Here is a 20122-nt window from a genome sequence, read left to right on the forward strand (position 1 = left end):
CCCTGTTCATTTTCCCTTCGTCTCCCAATCCCCTTCCCGCCCCGACTGAGTCTTCCTTTCTTTTCCCTTTCACCCTCCCTCCTTGGACACAGATCATATTCTAATCTCAGCTTCCTCGTTTATTTGGTGCGTGCTATAGGCACAGTCAGCCTCTCCGGGCCTCAAATTTCCTCTGTTAAAATGGGTTTAATAAGAGAGTGCCTACCTTAGAGGGTTGTCAAAATTAGAACACACAACAAGTCCTATGCCGACCACAGTGCCTGGACTATAGTAAGAACTAAACCTCTTCGCTCTCTGTCTTTTCATCCTTTTACCTCTATCCCTTTACTCCTCCACCTCAGAGCTCAGCATATAAAAACCGTGGGAAAAAACACCTCGAGCCTACAGCAGGAAATGCTGGAGCTGGGGGCGGGGACTACGCGGTGCCCACTGCGCATGCGTGCCCGCTCCTTCAGGTTCTGGGCTCCAACTCGGGGGGGGTGGGGTGGGGGGAAATAGGGCTCCATTTGTCCTGGTTCCCCCTTCCGGCCCCAGGAAGTGGCGGGACCTCGGTGGCGCCCCGGGCGGGCTCAGCGTTAATCGAAGGACGTCCAGGCCCGAGGGGTAAGTTCGAAAATGGCGGAGGGGAAAGAAGGAGGGGCTTTGCAGGGCGGCGAGGGTAGAGGCAAGCTGACTGCGGGGGGCCCAGCGGCGCGGCAGGGGCCGGGAGACGGACGGGCCGCGCCGCGTGCCGTGTTTCTTTGAGGCCCTGACTTGCACGCACTTTGGATTCCCCAACTCGGGGTCCTCCCAGGGAATGGGCGGGCTGGTGGATGAGCGTGAGGGAGACGGAGGGACTTCCGTTTCCTTTTCGACTGGGGCCTGGCCGCGGAGAGGAGTTGGCATTTCCAGATTGGGGCTTGGGCTGCCCCTCCTCCAGGACCCTCCCCTCGGCACCGCGCGGGGCGCCGCGGGCGATCCAGGCCGGCTCTCCTGGCGCGGTGGGTACTGCCCGTACGGGCTTCCTCATCCCTCTCCTCCCCTCCCCTTTCCTTCTCTCCCCTCCCTCCCCTCGGGCCCGGCGCTGCGGGGGAGGGCGAGAAAGCCGCCCCTGCCCTGCGCTGGTGGCTCTCCCGGAGCTTCTTGCCCAGGTCCTCGCGACTGCTGAAGGAAGGCGTGGGTACGTGGGTGGCTTCAGGCCGCCCGGGTGCCTGCTTAAACCCCGTGGCCCCTAAGGTAAATCGAGTCAAAGAACTTTTTTTTTATAATGATCAAAGGGGACCCCCCCCCCACACCTGGTGCCTGTGGCAGGTATGGAGCAGGGTGGAGTGTGTCTGGCGAGGGCGTGTGAAGCAGAAAGAATAGGAGTCCAAGACCTTCCGGAAGAGGAAATTAGTAATTCTTTCCAACCCTTGCTGCCGTGGTCACCTCCCTAGCACCTTCTGGGAGTAAAACAAAATTCAATCTAACTTTCAGTTTCATTATTTTAACTCCATAATACACTTAATTGTTTTCTTTTCAGGAGGAGGGGAATGGTTATTGCTGACACTAAGCAACAGCCCTCTCCACCTCCAAAAAAGAAAAATGTCAATCAAAGCTTTGTAAAAACCTATCAGATTTTAATAATCTACTACTTTGCTTTCAAATATAATTACGTCACTACTCATGTCACAAATGTACTACCTTGATAGCTAATGACACTTAGAAATTTACTCTCGTAAGATTGGAGGTTGCTTTAGTGCTTTTCTGCTCTTTTTTTACTTAACATTTGTTACATCCAGTTCAAGAGTACACTGTTACAGACGGCCATCTTAGAATTATAACGTTTTAGAGTTGGAAAGGATCTTAGTCCAACCCTGATATTTTACAAAAGCATAAACTAAGGCACAGGAAGATTTCATGGCTTGCCTAAAGCTACTTGATTACTTAGATTAGAACCCAGGTTGTCTGGCTCCTAGCTCAACACTCTTTCTGCGCAGCTGCTTCACATAGCCTCCAAGCAAGAAAATTAAATGTATTCCGTGCACGTTTCTGAAGCATATACCACTTGTGCCATACAACCGTGCTACTGCTTTCTGTGTATTTAACATGTTTATGAAGCCAGTGCTGGAGATATTTTTCCCCATCGTTCAAGAAGTGGCAACAGTTTAGCTTAAAAAGATTTCTACATACGCACCCATCTACTTGTATATGCTTAACTTCGTGAAGGAGGCACAGGAAAAATGTTAACAGTGATTACTTTGGGAGGTGGAGGGGGATGGGAATCTTTTACTTTGTATTCACATATGACCGAATGTACTGTTTGAACTTCTTATCATAAACAAGTATTGATTTTATAACTAAAAACAAGTTTTAGAGTTCATACACATATATGTATATCCGTATAAACAAGTCTCAATGGTATGTGTGTATGTATTTATATACATACATATATTTATGTCTCAGTGGTTTGTGTTGTAAAATCCGCGAAGGTTCATGTCAGCCCTACTGGCAGAGCAGTCCTGATTTTTGGATGCTCACATTTCTTCTTTGGTTTTCTCCTGTTGCTCCTAATGTAAGAAGGTAGCAATGATATATGTTATTAGTCTTCACATATTTTTATAAAATGTGCTAAGCTTTTGATTATTGAGTAATGTAGGAAATAACATTCAGGATATCAAATTTGGCACAATGGTAAAATTTTGAATGTAGAATCTTTGCGGGTAAGAATCATAATAAAAAATTAAGACTGAAGCGGTCCCTGGTGATTAGTGGTTCTTTTGTTTTTATGAATAGGTTAAGACACAAGAAAAAGTGAATTGCCCAAGGTTATATATCTGATTATTAATAGAGCTTGGACTAGAGTCTTGGTCCTAATCCAGTGCCCCTTGTACTACACCTGTAATTTTATTACTTTCTAGTACATTCGATGACTAATTAAGGGGACAAAGTAATGCTGACTAAAGGTTAGTCAGGCCCATTTCAGTAGGTAAGAATTACTGTGATTAATGTACCAGTTAATTTATATAGTGCTTGAAATAGTAATGTAAATGTTCTCCTTATATTTGGTTGTAAACATTAGCTTGTTTAGTAAATCCTTTTATATTTATTTACATATATATTATTATGTTTATATAATATTTAGTAAATATTATAAATGCTTAGAGACCCCACATACGAAATAACGATATTTCACTGTTTTTGTTTGGTCTCATATTTAAGCCTGGTAGCTGGTGCTAATAGAAAAAAAAAAGCTATGGTTTATATTTAAAAAAAAACTAATGAGTGCCTACTGTATATGCCAGGCATTGACTGTGTGGTAGAGTTCCAAAGATGAATATGGCAAAGTAGATGCCCTTGTTCTTTTGAGAATGGGAGATTATCATGAGCTGTCAATTCTCAAACTTTATCTCTGGTCTAATCTGGTAATAGTATTAAAAAATGTAATCTGCGGCACTGTTTAAGGTCATTGTGTGAGTAGAATTGAGGAGATAAAAACAGTAGTGGTAAAATAAGTTGAATTGAACAAATACTATTTTCATGTTTTAGAGGTCATGTGATACAGTAGAACGAGCCCTACATTGGAGGCCTGGGTTCTTGTTTTGTCTTTGTTTCCGATTAGCTGTGCGATTGTCAGCAAATCACTAAGCCTTATTTTTTTCTTTTTTCTTTTTCATAACTTTTTAATATATTTATTCCATTTAATTCAAAACATGAAAAGGCCATTTGGAATACTATATATTATAAAAGAAAATATGTATATCATATGAATTTGAGGCCAAACTTAAGAGTTATATGTTTAATCTGTTCTGTGTATACTTAGTAATAGGTTGTCTTTTGTGTGATAAAAGCATATTTATGTCCATTTTGTAGGACTCAGCATGGACTTTTATTATTTTTAAATATAATATAGTTGTAGCTCTGCTATTTGATACATTTTGGGATTTGATCTGGTGTGATTGGTACCCAGTCTTTGTTGTTGACACATGTGATTCAGTATTATGATGTGTCTATTATGTATTTTCAAGGATATGGGTTGTGGTGACAAGTGAGGTGTGCTGTGTGGACTGGGAATAGTTGGACTCAGATGGTCAGACAGAAGTTGAACTGAGTGAGTTAAGGCTGATTTCCTAAACTGGGCAAAGCTGGTCCCACTGTGCATTCCCTGGTATATTTATAAATACTAATATGGTTTGAACTTTATACTTATTCCTGTAATAATTTTGTTGACCTTAAAACATGTCAGCATACATGATACACCTTTCTATGGCTCCAGCTAATTTTTCAAGCCTTGAAAGGGCATGGAGCCTAATATTTTCTACCTCACTGGACTACCCTTTTTGCCAGTGATCCTTATAGTAATTTCCTTAGACCTATGTTGGTCCAAATCACTGGGTTTACTTTTTATTTTTTTTAACTGTCATTTACTGGCCACATGCTCTTTGATGAGTAACAACCAGTCAGAAAACCACAGTTTCTCCATAACTCAAATGTGAGTATGATGTGTTGTATAGATTAGATTAGCTACCACATATGAAAAAATGCTAAATTGTAAGCCACATTACATATTTAATTATAATCAGAGGTAACATGGTAAAAGAAAAAAAAGGATGATGATCTGTGGAATCACATAAACTCATGCTTAAATTTTGACATTGTATTAAAACAAATAGCATGTTTTAGTAGAGAACTATTTACATGTAGCTAAAATGATGGGGTGGAGGAAAATGAAAATTAGTTTATGGATAGTTTTTAGAACACGTGAGCGTCCATTAAATATGTTGTGATATTTTAATTTGGCTTCTGGTTATTTATTGTGGCAAAGTTTCCTTTACTTTGTGTCATTTTTTAAATTTAAGCCGAACAGAAAACAAACCTACTCAATGTTTGCATATAGGCAACAGAGTGGCTATTAGATAGAACTAAATATTTTTACTGGGAGAAAAAGAAAAGATACTGACTTTTATCAAGAACTTGTTTCAGCACTTGCTTGAGATCCCAACATGATCATGAAAGGGAATTCTGAGAAATATCTAGGGTAGGTTTGACCCATTCACCAAATCGTTCATTGAAAGAACCTCAGCATGGCACTTATGGAACCATTTGATTTTTAAGTACTACATCCTAATTACTCTGTCAGAATAAGTTATCTGGACAAGTATCAAGTAGAATAAGTTCCAGTTTCTACGGTCTTAGTCAAATCATTTAACTTCCTTATGCTTTAGTTGCCTTATCTTAAAGTGAAAGTGTGACTACTATTATACTGTGAAGCACAAACATAAGTAAATTATATTGAACAAGTTTTGCTTGTGGATGTCTACAGAATATAATGATCTTTTCAGTGTACTTGTTTCTGAGCTGCCCTTTTGTAAAAATTATTTTAGAGAAATTTTGGCCAGAGATCAGGGGAGACTCCTTTTTCACCAGGCCCCAAATTAATTTATTGTTTTTATAAGGCAATGAATGAACAAGTTTAGAACTGCAACAAAAGGCATCACTCAACATTTTTCAATGAAGTCTTTTATTTTCAACTTAAGTTAACAATAAGTAGCGATCAGGTATTATTATTATCTGTATTCCTCAGCCCTCTGTGCTAATGATTTACTGCTACACAAACAGTGGACCAAAAGACATTTGTTCATGGCCAACTACTGTGGACGTGACGTGGTTACTGTGTTTATCTCTGGGAGTTGACCTATATCCTCTTTTTTGTTTTTAAGCTGATGATAGTAATATTACAAAGTAGAAAGGTGGCACAAATTCTCAGGACAGGCAAAAACATAAAGACTAAGAAAGTACCCTTCCCTCTCCTTTTGAGTTATAAAAATTATCTTCTGTGAAGGAAGAGCCAAAACCTTGGGATAGGAAGTCCCACTATTGGTAGCTTACTGGGCCAGTGTATTCACAAACTAAGGAAGCCTTGTCACGTGGCAAATAGCCAAATAATACCCCCAGTCTGCTGGGCAGGATTGTATAAGGGACCTTGATTAATCGAGAGTCCAGCTGCTTTTTTCTTTTGATTAGAATCTAATACAATTTAGATAAATTCTGGATAAAATGTGGAAAATTAAGAAAACCACAAAGAAAAAAAAATCAGTAGTCCCACTGCCCAAAGATAATAACCACAGTAGAATTTTGAATTTTAGCCTGTCTTTATATGTGTTTTTTAATAATTGGGATTATACTGAACAATATTGTATTGTTAACCATCTGCTTTCACTTAATACAACATCATGAACACATATCTGTATTCTTTAGTATTCTTCTACAACCTAGTTTTTAAAGATTGCCTAGTATCCACATTACCAAAGTGTTGTCCTCTTTTGTTGGAATTGAGGGGGGTTTTTGTTTTTATAAATAACGCTGTATTGAACATCCTTTTAAATACATTTTTAAAAGAAATCCCTGATTATTTCCTTGGAGTTCATACTTAGACCTAGAATGACTGGTTCAAATGTAATCATATATTTAAGACTTTTAGAGTATATTGCCAGATTATTCTCTAGAAAATGTGTACCAGTTTTTAGTTCCATCAACAAGAGTGCCTGTTGTCCCATACCTTCTCCACCGCTAAATTTTTATTGTTGATAGTGAAGACAATCTCTGCCAAACAGGACAAAAATGATATCTTTTAAAATGTTTATGTCTTTGATTACTAGTGCTATTTAACATTTTTGTATATGTTTTGTTAGCCATTAGTATCTGCCATTTGTAAATTTGTCTCTTTTCTGTTGAGATGTTCACCTTTTTCTCATAGATTAATAAGTGCTTTCCAGCTTTTTCTTAAGACTATTTCTAGTCAAAACCAAGATAGATTTAAAGGAGGTGGAAATAGGACACACTTCTGTTTGAGGCCACTTCATATTGGTGTTAAAAGCAAATAGACAGAAGGACATTTACTCCAACATTTTTTATAGTAGTAAAAAATTGTTAGCTTTCTAAATGTCCAGCAATAAAGGTGCATAACTATGTGTATATAGAATATGTTAACATTTATGTGTTTTAAAATGCTCATACGTGATTGCATGTTCGTAGCCCGTCTCTGGAGGAATGCACAAGAAACTGGTAAGAGTGATTGCTTCTAGGAAGGGAACTGGAGGTTTAAGGTTCAGAGGTGGAATTGATACAACTATTGTGCCTCTTGAATTATTTGATCATGTGTATATTTTCTTTTTTATAAGTATACATTTAAAATTAATGTTCAGCAATATGGAATTGATGAGGTTATGATACATTAATATAGTCAGATACTAGTCATCCATTTAAAATAATGTTCTAATCCAGATAAAAACTGATGTGGAAAGATGCTTATGATATATTACTAAATGGCAAAAAGCAAATTGTGAAAATACCATGTACAATAAATCCCCTTTAGAAATACTTGTAATGTGCATATGCTACCTGCACATAGAAAAGGCTTTTAAAGGATAAACATATTAAAGTATTCACAGCTTGAATAGTAGGATTCTATTTTTCCCCCTTTCTTTTATAAAGGAAAACTATTGTTTATATTAAATATTGGGTTGGTGTCCATCTTGAGATTTTGTTTTTCTGCCTGCTCTGATTTTAGCAAAGGTTTTGATCTGAACTCTGAATAAGCACAAATAGTATTAATCTATGTCATGGATCTAGAGTTTGGGCTATAGGTGGTTTGTTCTTGAATCAAAGACTTGATTAACAAGCACTGTAAATTGTCTTACGTTCTGAGCAGTTTTCAGTAAAGTGGAAGTGGGGATAATCGTGACCTTTTAATGATTTTGAGTGAATTCTTGAACCCCAAACCTGTATATTCTTCATGAAAACATTCTTTTGGGGAAACACAGTCCCATAATTTGTTGAAGAAAAAAAATGAAGGAATACCTTCCTGGGTTGTCCATTCTGAGAGAACTGTACCTGTGGAGTTAATTATTATAAGTAATTTGGCAAAGATTGGAGGTCTGGGCTCAAATTTAAGTATTATTATAGCTTTCTCAATTAAGTATAGAACATGTAATTGATACTCCCTTTGTTGATTCTCAGTATGCCCTTTCAGGTGTTTACAGAAGTAGGCTTCATGATCAAGCATATGTTGTAGACAGAAGTATTAATAAGTTTATGTTGTTGACTGAACTTATGGGCTAAGTGCTCATTAATGCCATTCAGTTGTTTGAATGGCTCTAGTGCTTAATTTTAGGGTGAGAACTTTTGATTGGATTGAATATAATTAACCTCAAAAATGTTTTATTGACCATTTAACCTAAAGTTAAAAGGAAATATGCTTCTTGGTTTGAAGAACCTTAGTAGTATAAATGAACAATTTGACCAAAAGTTGAATTTTTATGTAAATATAGTATAAAAGCTGAATTTTTTAAATGATCCCTTTTTGTTCAGGGCATATTACTTTTAAAATTCAGCTTTTTTTATACTGTGATACATTTACATAGATACAGTTCTTAGATACTACAACTTTGTAAATCAACATGCTATTTCTAAACAGGGAACTAATACTTTAAGATCATTAAAAGAGGGATTGACCTCCACTGGGTCAGGGAGAATGTTGCTTATTTGACAAAATCTCTATGCTGTATCATCTATAGGGGAAAAAAAGCAACTGATGAGAAAATCTTATAATATTTCTGCATGTAATAAGCAAAGAGAGAAGCTTAAGATAAATTTTAAATTATTATGGTGTTTTGGGTTAGCACATAGAAGTGTTTATGATGTTACTGTGAAAAATTTTGTAAATCCTGTAATATTTTTGAAATGTGACTTTAGTATATGTTTGTATCACTGAAGAACTGTACTGTTTGCCTGATATGCATGTATTTCCTGTTTGGGTCACATTTCCTGGGGACAATGGCATATTAACAATTTTTAGTACTCACAGTGATCTCAAGGGTTTAGGGGAGGTAGTGGGTGGGATGTGGGATAGTAACAGCTGTGGCATAATAGAGGTATTTCACATTCATTATTTTGCCCAACATTGATTAAGCACTACTGTGTGTCATGCATTGCTTTAGGCATTGGGAATACAAATATGATAAGACACAGTCCTTACCATATAGGACCTTCCTTCTCACAATACACACACACACACACACACATACACACACACACACGTGTGTGTGTGTATGCAAAAGTTATTCAATATTATTCTAGTACAACTTGAGTCATCAGCAAATTAGAGGATATAGTGAAGGCACAAAGAATAGTCATTTTACTGGGCTTTTGGGTGGAAGAATCAGCAAAGATGTCATAGATGAGATTCTAAAAACATACATTTTCTGAGTTTTAAGCAAATGCCCTTATTTAATCACATAATATGTTTCAGTCAGCATAGTAGTACTGCATTGGGGGCTAATAGGGTTATATTGCTTGCTTAATTTTTGTCGTATTTTTAATATCATTGTGTTAGTTTCTTAGGGCCACCATAGCAAAGTACCACAAACTGAGTGGCTTAAAACAACAGAAATTTATTTTCTCACAGTTCTGATGGCTAGAAGTCCAAAATCAAGGTTTTGGCAGGGCCATGCTCTCTCTCTGAAGGCTCTGGGGAGAACCTGTTCCATGCCTTTCTCTTAGCTTCTGGTGTTGCTGTTGATCCTTGGTATTCCTTAGCTTGTAGATACATCATCACTCTAGTCTCTGCTTCTGTCTTTACATGTCCATCTTCCCTGTGTCTGTTTCTTCTTTTTCTACAAGGATATCAGTCATATTGGATGAGGGCATCCTAATGACCTCATTTTAACTTGATTACATTTGTAAGGACCCTATGTCCAAAGAAGGTTACATTCCTAACCAGTAGTTAGGACTCCAGCATATTGGGGGTGGGGTGGTGTGTGTGCACAATTCAACTCATAACAATTGTTTAATTTCCTTTTACTGTGCCACATCAATATAGTTACTTAAGGAATGCTTTTTCATGGTGAGAGGTTAACAAAGCCTTTGGTTGCAAGAATATAAGTATTTGTAGTTCATTAAATGATCCTGTAGTGATTGGATGAATTTCATCAGAGACCAGAAGGGTGAAGCACAGACAGGTTATAGATTATCTATGAGCACAATGGAAAAAAAGGCTCAAGGTTTTGCTACTTATTTGTTAAGAACAATGATTTGTTATTCTGGTACTATTTTGACTTTAAAAAAATTTAATGGGTATTTGTAATAGTTAATTTTCAGTCATCAGAGATAGTTTCCTAGTTAACCATCTTAAATAATTAAATTTATATTAATCTTCAGAGTCAAAATTACTTTCTTCAGTGTCTTGTACACATATGAAACTGCTTGCTTATTTTTTCTACGTTGCTGTGATAACTGAAACTCATGATATTATGGAATAGATTATTTTCTAAAATTGCATAAGCCATAATAATTGACTACCAAATAGTGTTTTTATATTCACTGTTAATCTTCATTTCAAGTAAGGCAGATTTTTATTAGAAAGCTTAATACTTAAATACATTTCTGAGTAGTGTTCTGATATTAAATCTCACAAAAATATTTCCCTGCATGGGATTTTTTTTTTCTATTGCTTTGACATTAGAAGATTTTTTCAGTTAATCAAGACTTTATTTCGTTATATATTTTTTACCATTTAGAGAAGCTATCCTTCAAAGTGAAGGCGTTCAGTCCTTCATTGTTTTAATAGTGCACAACTGTTATAAAGGCATCCATACTAGGCCTACTGTAAGATTAATTAATAAGTAGCTTTGGGGGGAGTTAGCCATAAACCACAGGGAACTTATCTACTTCACAGTATTCTTAATTTCTATGTACACGCATACTATAGTGCTTGTGCATTTTGTACAATGATAATTACCAAAGAAATCAGGCAGAGAATGAAAGTTGGCAGCTTTACCCTTACTTGTTCTAAGTGGATATGTGGGAAATAAATAACCTAATGAAAATAATAATCTCTACCTGTCAATAGTAAATACCACAACTTTCTCCTAAAGTGTAGGCAGTGTTCCTAGAATAATTCCACTGAAGAAAATCCAAAATCTTTGTACAAAAAAGGGCACAAGTATGTCCTATGCATAAAAAATCTCTTAATGTAAGTGCATTTTGTATCCAAAACGATTTGCACTAGTTGAATACAGATCTTCCTCAACTTACAATGGCATTATGTCCTAGTAAAACCATCCTAAGTTGAAAATACCATAAGCTGAAAATGCATCTAATACACCTAACCTACTCAACATCACATCTTAGCCTAGCCTACCTTAAACCTAAAAAGCCTACCAGAATACTTATATTCACTTACAGTTGGGCAAAATCATCTAACATAAACCTATTTTATAATAAAGTGTTGAATGTCTCATGTAATTTATCAAGTACTATACTGAAACTGAAAAACAGAATGGTTGTATGGATGCAGAAGGGTTGTAAATATATCAGTTGTTTACCCTTGTAGTTGGGTGGGTGACTGGGAGCTGTGGCTCACTGTGCTGTCCAGCATCACTAGAGAGCATCAAACTGCCCTAGCCCAGGAAAAGATGAAAATTCAAAGTAAGGTTTCCACTGAATGGGTATCACTTTTGCACCATTGTAAAACTGGGAAATCATAAGTTGAACCATCATAAGTTGAGGACAATCTAGACATTAAAAGAGTTCAAAAGTGCACCAACATATATACAGACATACCCAAAACAAAAGGAATGCTTTCCAATGAGATTTTGAATGAGGATAAGAATTAAAGGACAGTGTCTCCTATATTACCAGAGTCAATGAAATTAATGTCATTTAAAACATAAATTATACCTATTTGGAATTAGTTTATAGATATATAATGCACAGGATGGACAAACAACAACACTGAATTTCGTAATTCAGGATCATAGCTTCAATGCTTCATGATATGGAAGGAAACTCCTAAAAATAGCCAGTTGGTTTGATTTTTTTAGAAGTTAGGAAAGAATGCATTTCAGAAAATAATTTGTAATAGTTAACAACAGAACAACAACATTAATAAATAAAATACTAGCAACACAAGAACTGAGGTCCTCAGAGTACCAAAAGAGAGAGAATCAGACTTCACATTAGAACTCAAAGAATGTAGTTAAAGGAAAAATTAATTAAGATCTTTGTAACAGGTTAAATATTTAACCACTTCAAATAGAAGTGATTTGGGCCTCTCACATAGTTCTGAAAATGTATTGTACCATCTAGTCTTCCATATCAAAAGCACATAATTTCATTAGCAGAGCTCCCTTTGTTTTAGACTTGAAAATCACTGTGATCCAAAGTTTGTACTAACAATTATCAAACTACTATTTAAATAACATTTAAATAGCTTTATTGAGATTTAATTCACATACCATGAAATTAATTTTAAGGTGTACAGTCCAGTGATTTTTAGTATACTCACAGAATTGTGCAACCACCACTACAGTCTAATTTCTAATGTTTTCATTACTCCAGAAAGAAACCTAGTAACCATTTATAGTTAATCCCTTTTCCTTCCTCTCCAAGCTGTAGGCAACCACTAATCTACTTTCTGTTTCTATTTATTTTAACGACATTTTAAACTTACAACATTATTGTTCACATGCCTATTCCAGGTCATCAGCTCAGAGGTTTAAAAGTTCTTAAACTAGCCAGATTTACAAGTCCTGTGACTTCCTCACTCAGAAAACATTCAAATGATGGTTTCATGATGTTATGACTATTCCATCTTCTAAGAGTTTTTGATCTGGAACATGTGTTTCAAATTCTGTTTGTACCACTTGCTAGGGGTGCTAAACTCATTTAATTAAAAGGAATAGAACCATTCTGTCCAGGCTCAAAACTGAGTTTGTTCTATTTGGTTTAACCTTCCAGGCTTTCCATAGTAAAAACAGCTTTAGGAATCTTCTGTGGCACGCCACTATCTTCAATAATAATGTCACCTTCATCACTGTCTTCATCCTTTGGTTCAATCTGCTGTGAATGGCCAAAAAAGCTATTGTCAGTAGCACTGCCAGAAGTCCTATTGTTCCTAGCATATTCTCCTGGTTTACTTGTCTTGCTATTATGGTGAGGTTGCGGCTGTTTGCAATCATCCTGTCTATTACTTGATCTCAACTCTTCCTTGAAACGTCTGTACAATTAACTTCTAAAACTTCATCATTAACAGCCAGTGGTTCTGTGCTATGAGCCAGACCTCCTGAAACAAGCCAGGATATAAAGATCCCTGGGACCTTCTCTAAGCCATGTGTTGTCTCAGCTAGGCTGAAACCATCCCAGCTATAGAGTCCTAGGGACTGTTCAGTGTTGTGTTCGTAGAAATGAACTAATCCTCTGATGTGTTTCTGGGAGAATATCCACACCTGTAATAGAATTCACAGGTCTAAAGTCTTGGTGCATACCAATGACTGGATGTGGCTTTTTTCTGTGGTTGACAGAGAACAATGCGTTGGTTAAAACACTTTCCTTTATTAGCATGTCTGTACCAAAGCAGTGTTTGCTTCTTCCTTTATCTTTTTTTTTTTTAACATAAAAATCCTAAGCCAGTGGGTTGGCTCTTGAAACAGCTTTGTGACAATTATCATCATTATTTATAGACAGTAAGTCTTCCTAGATGTCTGCATAGTCTAATAAAATGTTAACATTAGGTATCTTATGAACATGTTTCAGTAATCCATAAAACTCTTCAAAATGTCCAAGTTTTGCTCTTTCTATCGAAAACTGTTGAAATGAATGCCAAATCTACTGTTTTCCTCCAAGATGCCCAGAAGCTCGAAACTCACCAAATGCACCTGCAGAGGTGACTTGAGTTTCACTCCTGAGCTCCAAAGGGCAGCCGGTGTGGCCTGTCTTGTGTGGCAGGTGGAGATACAACTCCGTCCTCCCTCCCTCTGCTTTGGTGGCTGCAGAGCTCCGGTGGTCGAGGAGGAGGGGGCAACTAGCCCATTCACATCTTTGCTCTCGGCTGCCTCCCCGACGACTGGACTCCTGATCCAGGCCAGTGGTGCCAACCTGAGAGACTTTAAGTGAAAACATTAAAGACATTTTGGAAAAAAAGACCACTTGTAATCCTGCTACCTTACTATTTAACCAATTTATTAAAAATTACCTTCCAAGTCTTGTCCACAAGTAGTTTTCACGCAGTGGCAGTGTGATGTACATCCTACTTTATATTCTTTTCCCCTTTAAAATAAGCTTTGTTCTGTGTATTTGGCAACTTTATTAATAAAAACCTGAGGGAAATAGAAACTTGTGTACAGATACTAAGTAGGTGGGTTTTCTGTGTGTTTTTCTCTCCCTTCCAATCCCCCATATTCCCACATTATTACTAGATTAGCAGTTAGTCTCCTCTCCTTGGCACATGCCCATGGCTATCTTTACCCAGTTGACTAGGCTGTATGTGTGTGTCTGTGTTGTGTGGGTGTGTATATATATAGTGTGTGTATGTATCTGTATATTTTAAACACATCATCTCACCATCTTGAAATCTTCCACACCCCTCTATAAACGTGTACCACTGCTTGCTGATTCTTTTTATGTCATTGTTGGCTTTCATAGTGACATTTTTTTCCCAACCACTGTTCTCTCAAGATTCCTGACTGCCTAGCCCCTTTATGTCAAAGCTTTTTTGGGCATCGTTCTCTCTGTACCTTCTTACCTTTTGGCTTACCCAGTACAAAGTCTGAATATGCTTTCACAAAGAAGCCTTAAATTATCTCAGCATACTTCACTGCACTGAAACCTTTTCACATCCAAAGCCTTTTTATAATCCTTCTCCTAAATCCATATCCCATTTTCCTCTGTATTCACAATTCCTGTGCTCCACATATACTTTCTAAATATCATCTTCCCCACCTTTATTTCACTTAAATTCTTTTTTTTTAATTATCTCCCATCCCTTTCATTTGGTGCTTTCCTCCAATCCCAAGGTTTCTGTATTTTGTCAGTTATTCTTTCTCCCTTTCACTGCTAACCTCTGGTAATTCAGTTTTCTCACCCTTTTGCAAAATCTCACACTCTGATAATGTATAAGTAGTGTTCAATTGAGTGCTTCTGAATAAATAACCTGCTTTTCAAAACAGTGAAATCTAAACTATTAGCATGGAAATAACCCCTGGGAAGATGAGGTCTCTACTTGAAAGCTTCAAATACAGATTCTCTTGCTGTTGTTGAATGCTGCAGCTTTATCTGATATTATCTGAAATGGGATGACTACTTGAACCACACAGAAGGTTCACTGTTGTAAAATGAAAATAGTTTGTTGATTTTATACTTCTTTTTTGATTGACCCGAGAAGCAACACTTAACCACCTCAGAGAAGGTAACATTCATATGGTTTAGACTATATTGAGCATTAATTCTTCACAATAATTATAGACTTAGAATGTTTAATTCTGCCTCCTAGTCCATGCCAAAGTCGTAATCTCCAAGTCAACCCAATCCATTTTATACTGATATTGATTGTTGTAACTGTTCATCCTTGTATTGGGTTAAAATCTACTGGCTGTAATTATATTCATTGACTGTAATTCTTCCCTCAAGCTAAACAGAATTTGGATCCCTTTTCTACATGACAGCCTTTTAGTTATATAAAAATAGTTATTCTAACTGGGGGACAGTTTAGCTCGGGGTAGAGCATGTGTTTAGCATGCACGACGAGGTCCTGGGTTCAATCCCCAGTACCTCCATTTAAAAAAATGTTTAACGGGAGGAGGGTATAGCTCAGTGGTAGAGCACATGCCTAGCATGCATGAGGTCCTGGATTCAATCCCCAGTATCTCCAATAAAAAGTAAATTAAAATAAATAAGCCTAATTACCCCCCCAAAAAATAAATAAAAATAAAGTTATAAAAAAAAGTTTAACAAAGGTAGTTATTCTACCTCTTTCCCCACAATTGTCTTTTCCCTTTGAAATAAATATCCTCATCTCTTCCAACTATTCCTCACCCTGATGCTCTCTGCTGACATTACCCTTTGTTAATGTCCCTTCTAAAATGTGTTCAGAACTAAAAATAATATTCAATATGTAGCTGAATTGAATCTGGATGTTTCACCTCTGGACATTAATACAGACTGAAGTTGCTTCAGATTTTTTAGCAGCCATGTCATGTTGGCTCATGATGAATTTGTAATTAACTAAAATCCCAAGATTTTAATCTGGAGGTTTCCCTTTATACAACTTCTTTCTGAACCAAGATTCCATCTTCCTTTAGTTGTACAACAGATTTTTAAAGTCAGAATGTAAGACTTTACACATATCTCTATTAAATTTTATCTTATTAGCGTATCAGCCAGCCTTGGTTTCTTAGAATCTTGATTTTTGTCATCTGGCTTATGCTGATTCAATGAAGAGTCTTGAAGCTAGTATTGGAATGTTTTCAGACATCTGGAAAGCAGTAACCAGAAGTCATGAGGACTGTCTTCTAAAAATTACTGTATGTAGATATAACTCAGCTCTTGAGGTGTATATGAATTAATACCATTATAAATTGACAAGTTCAGTAAAGACTGAAGTTCTTTGACAGCCTGCAAGACAGAAGCCTTATGTTGAACATTAACTCCAAGAAAGATGATGTTCCAAGACATACTGTGCCAACGTAATGCCAAGAAAGCTGTTAGTTCTTCCCAAGAAATCAGTTAATACACATGTGAAGTAGAGATAATGTCATTGTGACCGTTCTCTTATTTTATGTTTGACAAGCTTATACTGAGCAGTGTCAGGAACAGTGCGAGATTCTGGAGAGCCAGATTTGCCTGGAGCAACCCTGATTTGCGCCTCTTGCCCCAGTGTAATTATTATAGTAGCATCACTTTTCACTTTCAAAAGAATCCAGTTTGGAGGATAAATTATCTGGCCACTCTTCTCATAACCCAGCCAGTTCCTTTTAGTATTTTATCTGGGTTAAATATTACACAGCTGCAATTTGGCAGCTCTAATGAGGCTGCAATAGTACTTCTCTCCCATGTGAATAGATTGTTCCTTGACCCTGGGAAGTTGATAGCAAAAATAACTGCAGTTAAGGTCTACACGCACTTAGTATTTTTCTCGAGCTACCCTCTAGAGGGCAGTATTAGATACATCTGAACTGATCCGATACCAACAAAAAATGAACTATGTATGCGTGAAAATCATAAACATTTGATACTCTTAAAGAACACATTGGAACCAATATTGTGAATAAAACTTACCTTTTGCTAAGCAATAAAAAAAATTAAAAATTAATTCATTAACATTCCTTTTATAAAAACTGAACTTTGATGCTTTGACTATACAATGATTCATTATAACAATTATCATAGACTTTAAGAATCTGCATATTTTATGCTTCTTTTGTATTTTTCCTAATTAATGATTTTACGTGGTTAATAATTTTAACATATTCTGTATCACATCTTCAAATTTATGTAAAATAAGCATTTAAAATGAATAGTTCTATCTGCTTAAATATTACTTTCCCCTAAAAGAGAAAACAAAAATGCTAGTTTTTACTTTATGACTTGAAACATGTGGTAATGTAGAATTCTAGTATTTAGAATTAGCTTGTTTCTTAGAGATTGTACAATTACTTTTATGTCGTTGGTGGGTAATTTGTTAGCTCCTAATCAAAAGTATATTGCCTGTGTTTCACATTTTGGATTTCCTAATGTAATGTTCTCGTTTTAGAAAAAGTGGACAAGTCCTATTTTCAAGAGAAGATGACTTTTAACAGTTTTGAAGGATCTAAAACTTGTGTACCTGCAGACATCAATAAGGATGAAGAATTTGTAGAAGAGTTTAATAGATTAAAAACTTTTGCTAATTTTCCAAGTAGTAGTCCTGTTTCAGCATCAACGCTAGCACGAGCTGGTTTTCTGTATACTGGTGAAGGAGACACCGTGCGGTGCTTTAGTTGTCATGCAGCAGTAGATAGATGGCAATATGGAGACTCAGCAGTTGGAAGACACAGGAAAGTATCCCCAAATTGCAGATTTATCAATGGCTTTTATTTTGAAAATAATGCTGCGCAACCTACAAATCCTGGTGTCCAAAATGGTCAATATAAAGCTGAAAACTATCTGGGAAACAGAAGTCATTTTGTTTTGGACCGGCCATCAGAGACTCATGCAGACTATCTTTTGAGAACTGGACAGGTTGTAGATTTATCAGACACCATATACCCAAGGAACCCTGCCATGTGTAGTGAAGAAGCTAGACTAAAGTCATTTCAGAACTGGCCAGACTATGCCCACTTAACCCCAAGAGAGTTAGCTAGGGCTGGACTCTACTACACAGGTATTGATGATCAAGTGCAGTGCTTTTGTTGTGGTGGGAAACTGAAAAATTGGGAACCTTGTGATCGTGCATGGTCAGAACACAGGCGACACTTTCCTAATTGCTTCTTTGTTTTGGGCCGGAATGTTAATTTTCGAAGTGAATCTGATGCCGTGAGTTCTGATAGGAATTTCCCAAATTCAACAAATCCTCCAAGAAATCCAGCCATGGCAGATTATGAAGCACGGATCATTACGTTTGGGACGTGGATATACTCAGTTAACAAGGAGCAGCTTGCAAGAGCTGGATTTTATGCTTTAGGTAAACTTTATTATAAAACTAGGCTAATAAATATCTTTCCAATTATCTCAGGTCTCCTAAAAAGTAAATAGATGCCATTTGCCCCCTGAAGTGGTAAATATTTAGGTGTAGGCTGACATGATTATTTATGTTACTATTCTGTAAATGCTAATGTTGAATCTGTAATATAGCCACTGAATTTATGTGTAAAAGACTACCATATTATGAATTATATTTATCTTCATGGAATTGTTTTTTGGAGAAGGATGACATGCAAAAGATGATAGATATCCGTGATCAAAGAATGGGTCTGATAGTAATACTAATTATAATTTATTGCGCACCTACGATATGTGCTCAATATGTATATTGCATGCATTTTCTTGATGCCTCATAATAACCCTATAAGAAGAGTTAACATTAGAGAGTTTCCTTTGGCTGATGTTAAAATCAGTATTTGCCTTTTGTACAGAGACTGTATATTTGAAAGCTGCTCCATATCATGCCTTACTGCTTAAAATGAGCACTTCTCAAATGAACTACCGTAGACATATCAGTAGGGAAGGAAGGGCCATTATTGTGATGGCTTCCAGGAATATTCAGAGAAATTATACCATTATGTATCGGACCTGTTTACTTTAATATTGAATAGTGCCAAAATACAAATATTGGTTATTTCAATATTTTACTTAGTATCATATAGCAATCTTGAAGGTTTGTTTAATGTCTTGTAGCTATAACTTTAGAGAAACTTATCTTGAAATTTCATTATACTGAACTTTATTGTTAAAGTTCACAGTTTGTAAAAGTAAATGTAGTATTGATGGCCCCAAATGACATATGTTAAAACAATTGTAATTTTTCGTATAAAAATTGGGCAACTTTCTTTTTGTTTTTCTGTAAAATACCTCAAATTGAATCAGTGAATTTAGTGTGTATTTACTCCTTAAATGATCTTATCTGTTACTTAGATATGAGTTCATGTATCTTCTTTTAAGCTATGAGATTTTCATGTAATTTAGAAATGCTTACTTTTATAGTGTTTAAAAGGATATTTTTGTGTAAGCTTGTAACTGCACAAATACATGTATTTTTACTTCTATGTTTTCTTAGGTGAAGGTGATAAAGTAAAGTGCTTTCATTGTGGAGGAGGGCTAACTGATTGGAAGCCCAGTGAAGACCCTTGGGAACAGCATGCTAAGTGGTATCCAGGGTAAGGTATTTAAATGTTCATTCAGTGACAGGCGGATTGGACTGTATGCAGTGGGAAGATTTGAATAACTTTTCACCTCAACTATTTTTGCCTTCACCAGTGGCTTGAAATTCACACCAGGTTTATAAAAACAGGGTAACCTACTTTGTATATATATATTTATTTTAAAACACCTAAGCCTTCTCTGGTGACCAAAACATTCATTACTTATCATATCTATGACATTCAGATGATTCCATTTCTAAACACCAAATTAGGAATGTGTGCTTTTGTTATAAGTAGGCTCTTCAATTATGGGCACGAGAGCCTGTGTTGCCAAGGAGATTCCTTAAGAACTCATCACACCCCCTAGCAAACATTACTGTGTTTCACTGATTCTGAAACACACAATTGTTCACATTTTCAGATCTCTGAAATCAGGAAACATCTGGTGTGGGTCATAATTGGCAATGGTGGTACATATATAATCATACTGC

At 36.5% G+C, this 20122-nt stretch overlaps 1 protein-coding gene and 1 pseudogene across 4 annotated transcripts in view; one reads left to right on the plus strand and one right to left on the minus strand.

The window, feature by feature from the left end:
• The first annotated feature begins 479 nt into the window (after window positions 1–479).
• The window catches only part of XIAP (X-linked inhibitor of apoptosis), a 53181-nt gene continuing 33538 nt past the window's right edge, over window positions 480–20122 (plus strand). For 2 of the 4 annotated variants that reach the window (XM_072955856.1, XM_031671362.2), the window contains exons 1-3: window positions 630–980; window positions 17546–18454; window positions 19547–19646. In XM_072955856.1, coding sequence (XP_072811957.1) covers window positions 797–980; window positions 17546–18454; window positions 19547–19646 — 1193 coding nt within the window. In that variant the 5' untranslated portion in view covers window positions 630–796. The other 2 variants (XM_006203980.4, XM_015238906.3) reach the window with 2 other exon arrangements.
• LOC140692030 (partitioning defective 6 homolog beta pseudogene) lies at window positions 12588–14043 on the minus strand (annotated as a pseudogene).

The sequence above is a fragment of the Vicugna pacos genome, chromosome X (genome assembly GCF_048564905.1).
Source record: "Vicugna pacos chromosome X, VicPac4, whole genome shotgun sequence".
Lineage (NCBI taxonomy): Eukaryota > Metazoa > Chordata > Mammalia > Artiodactyla > Camelidae > Vicugna > Vicugna pacos.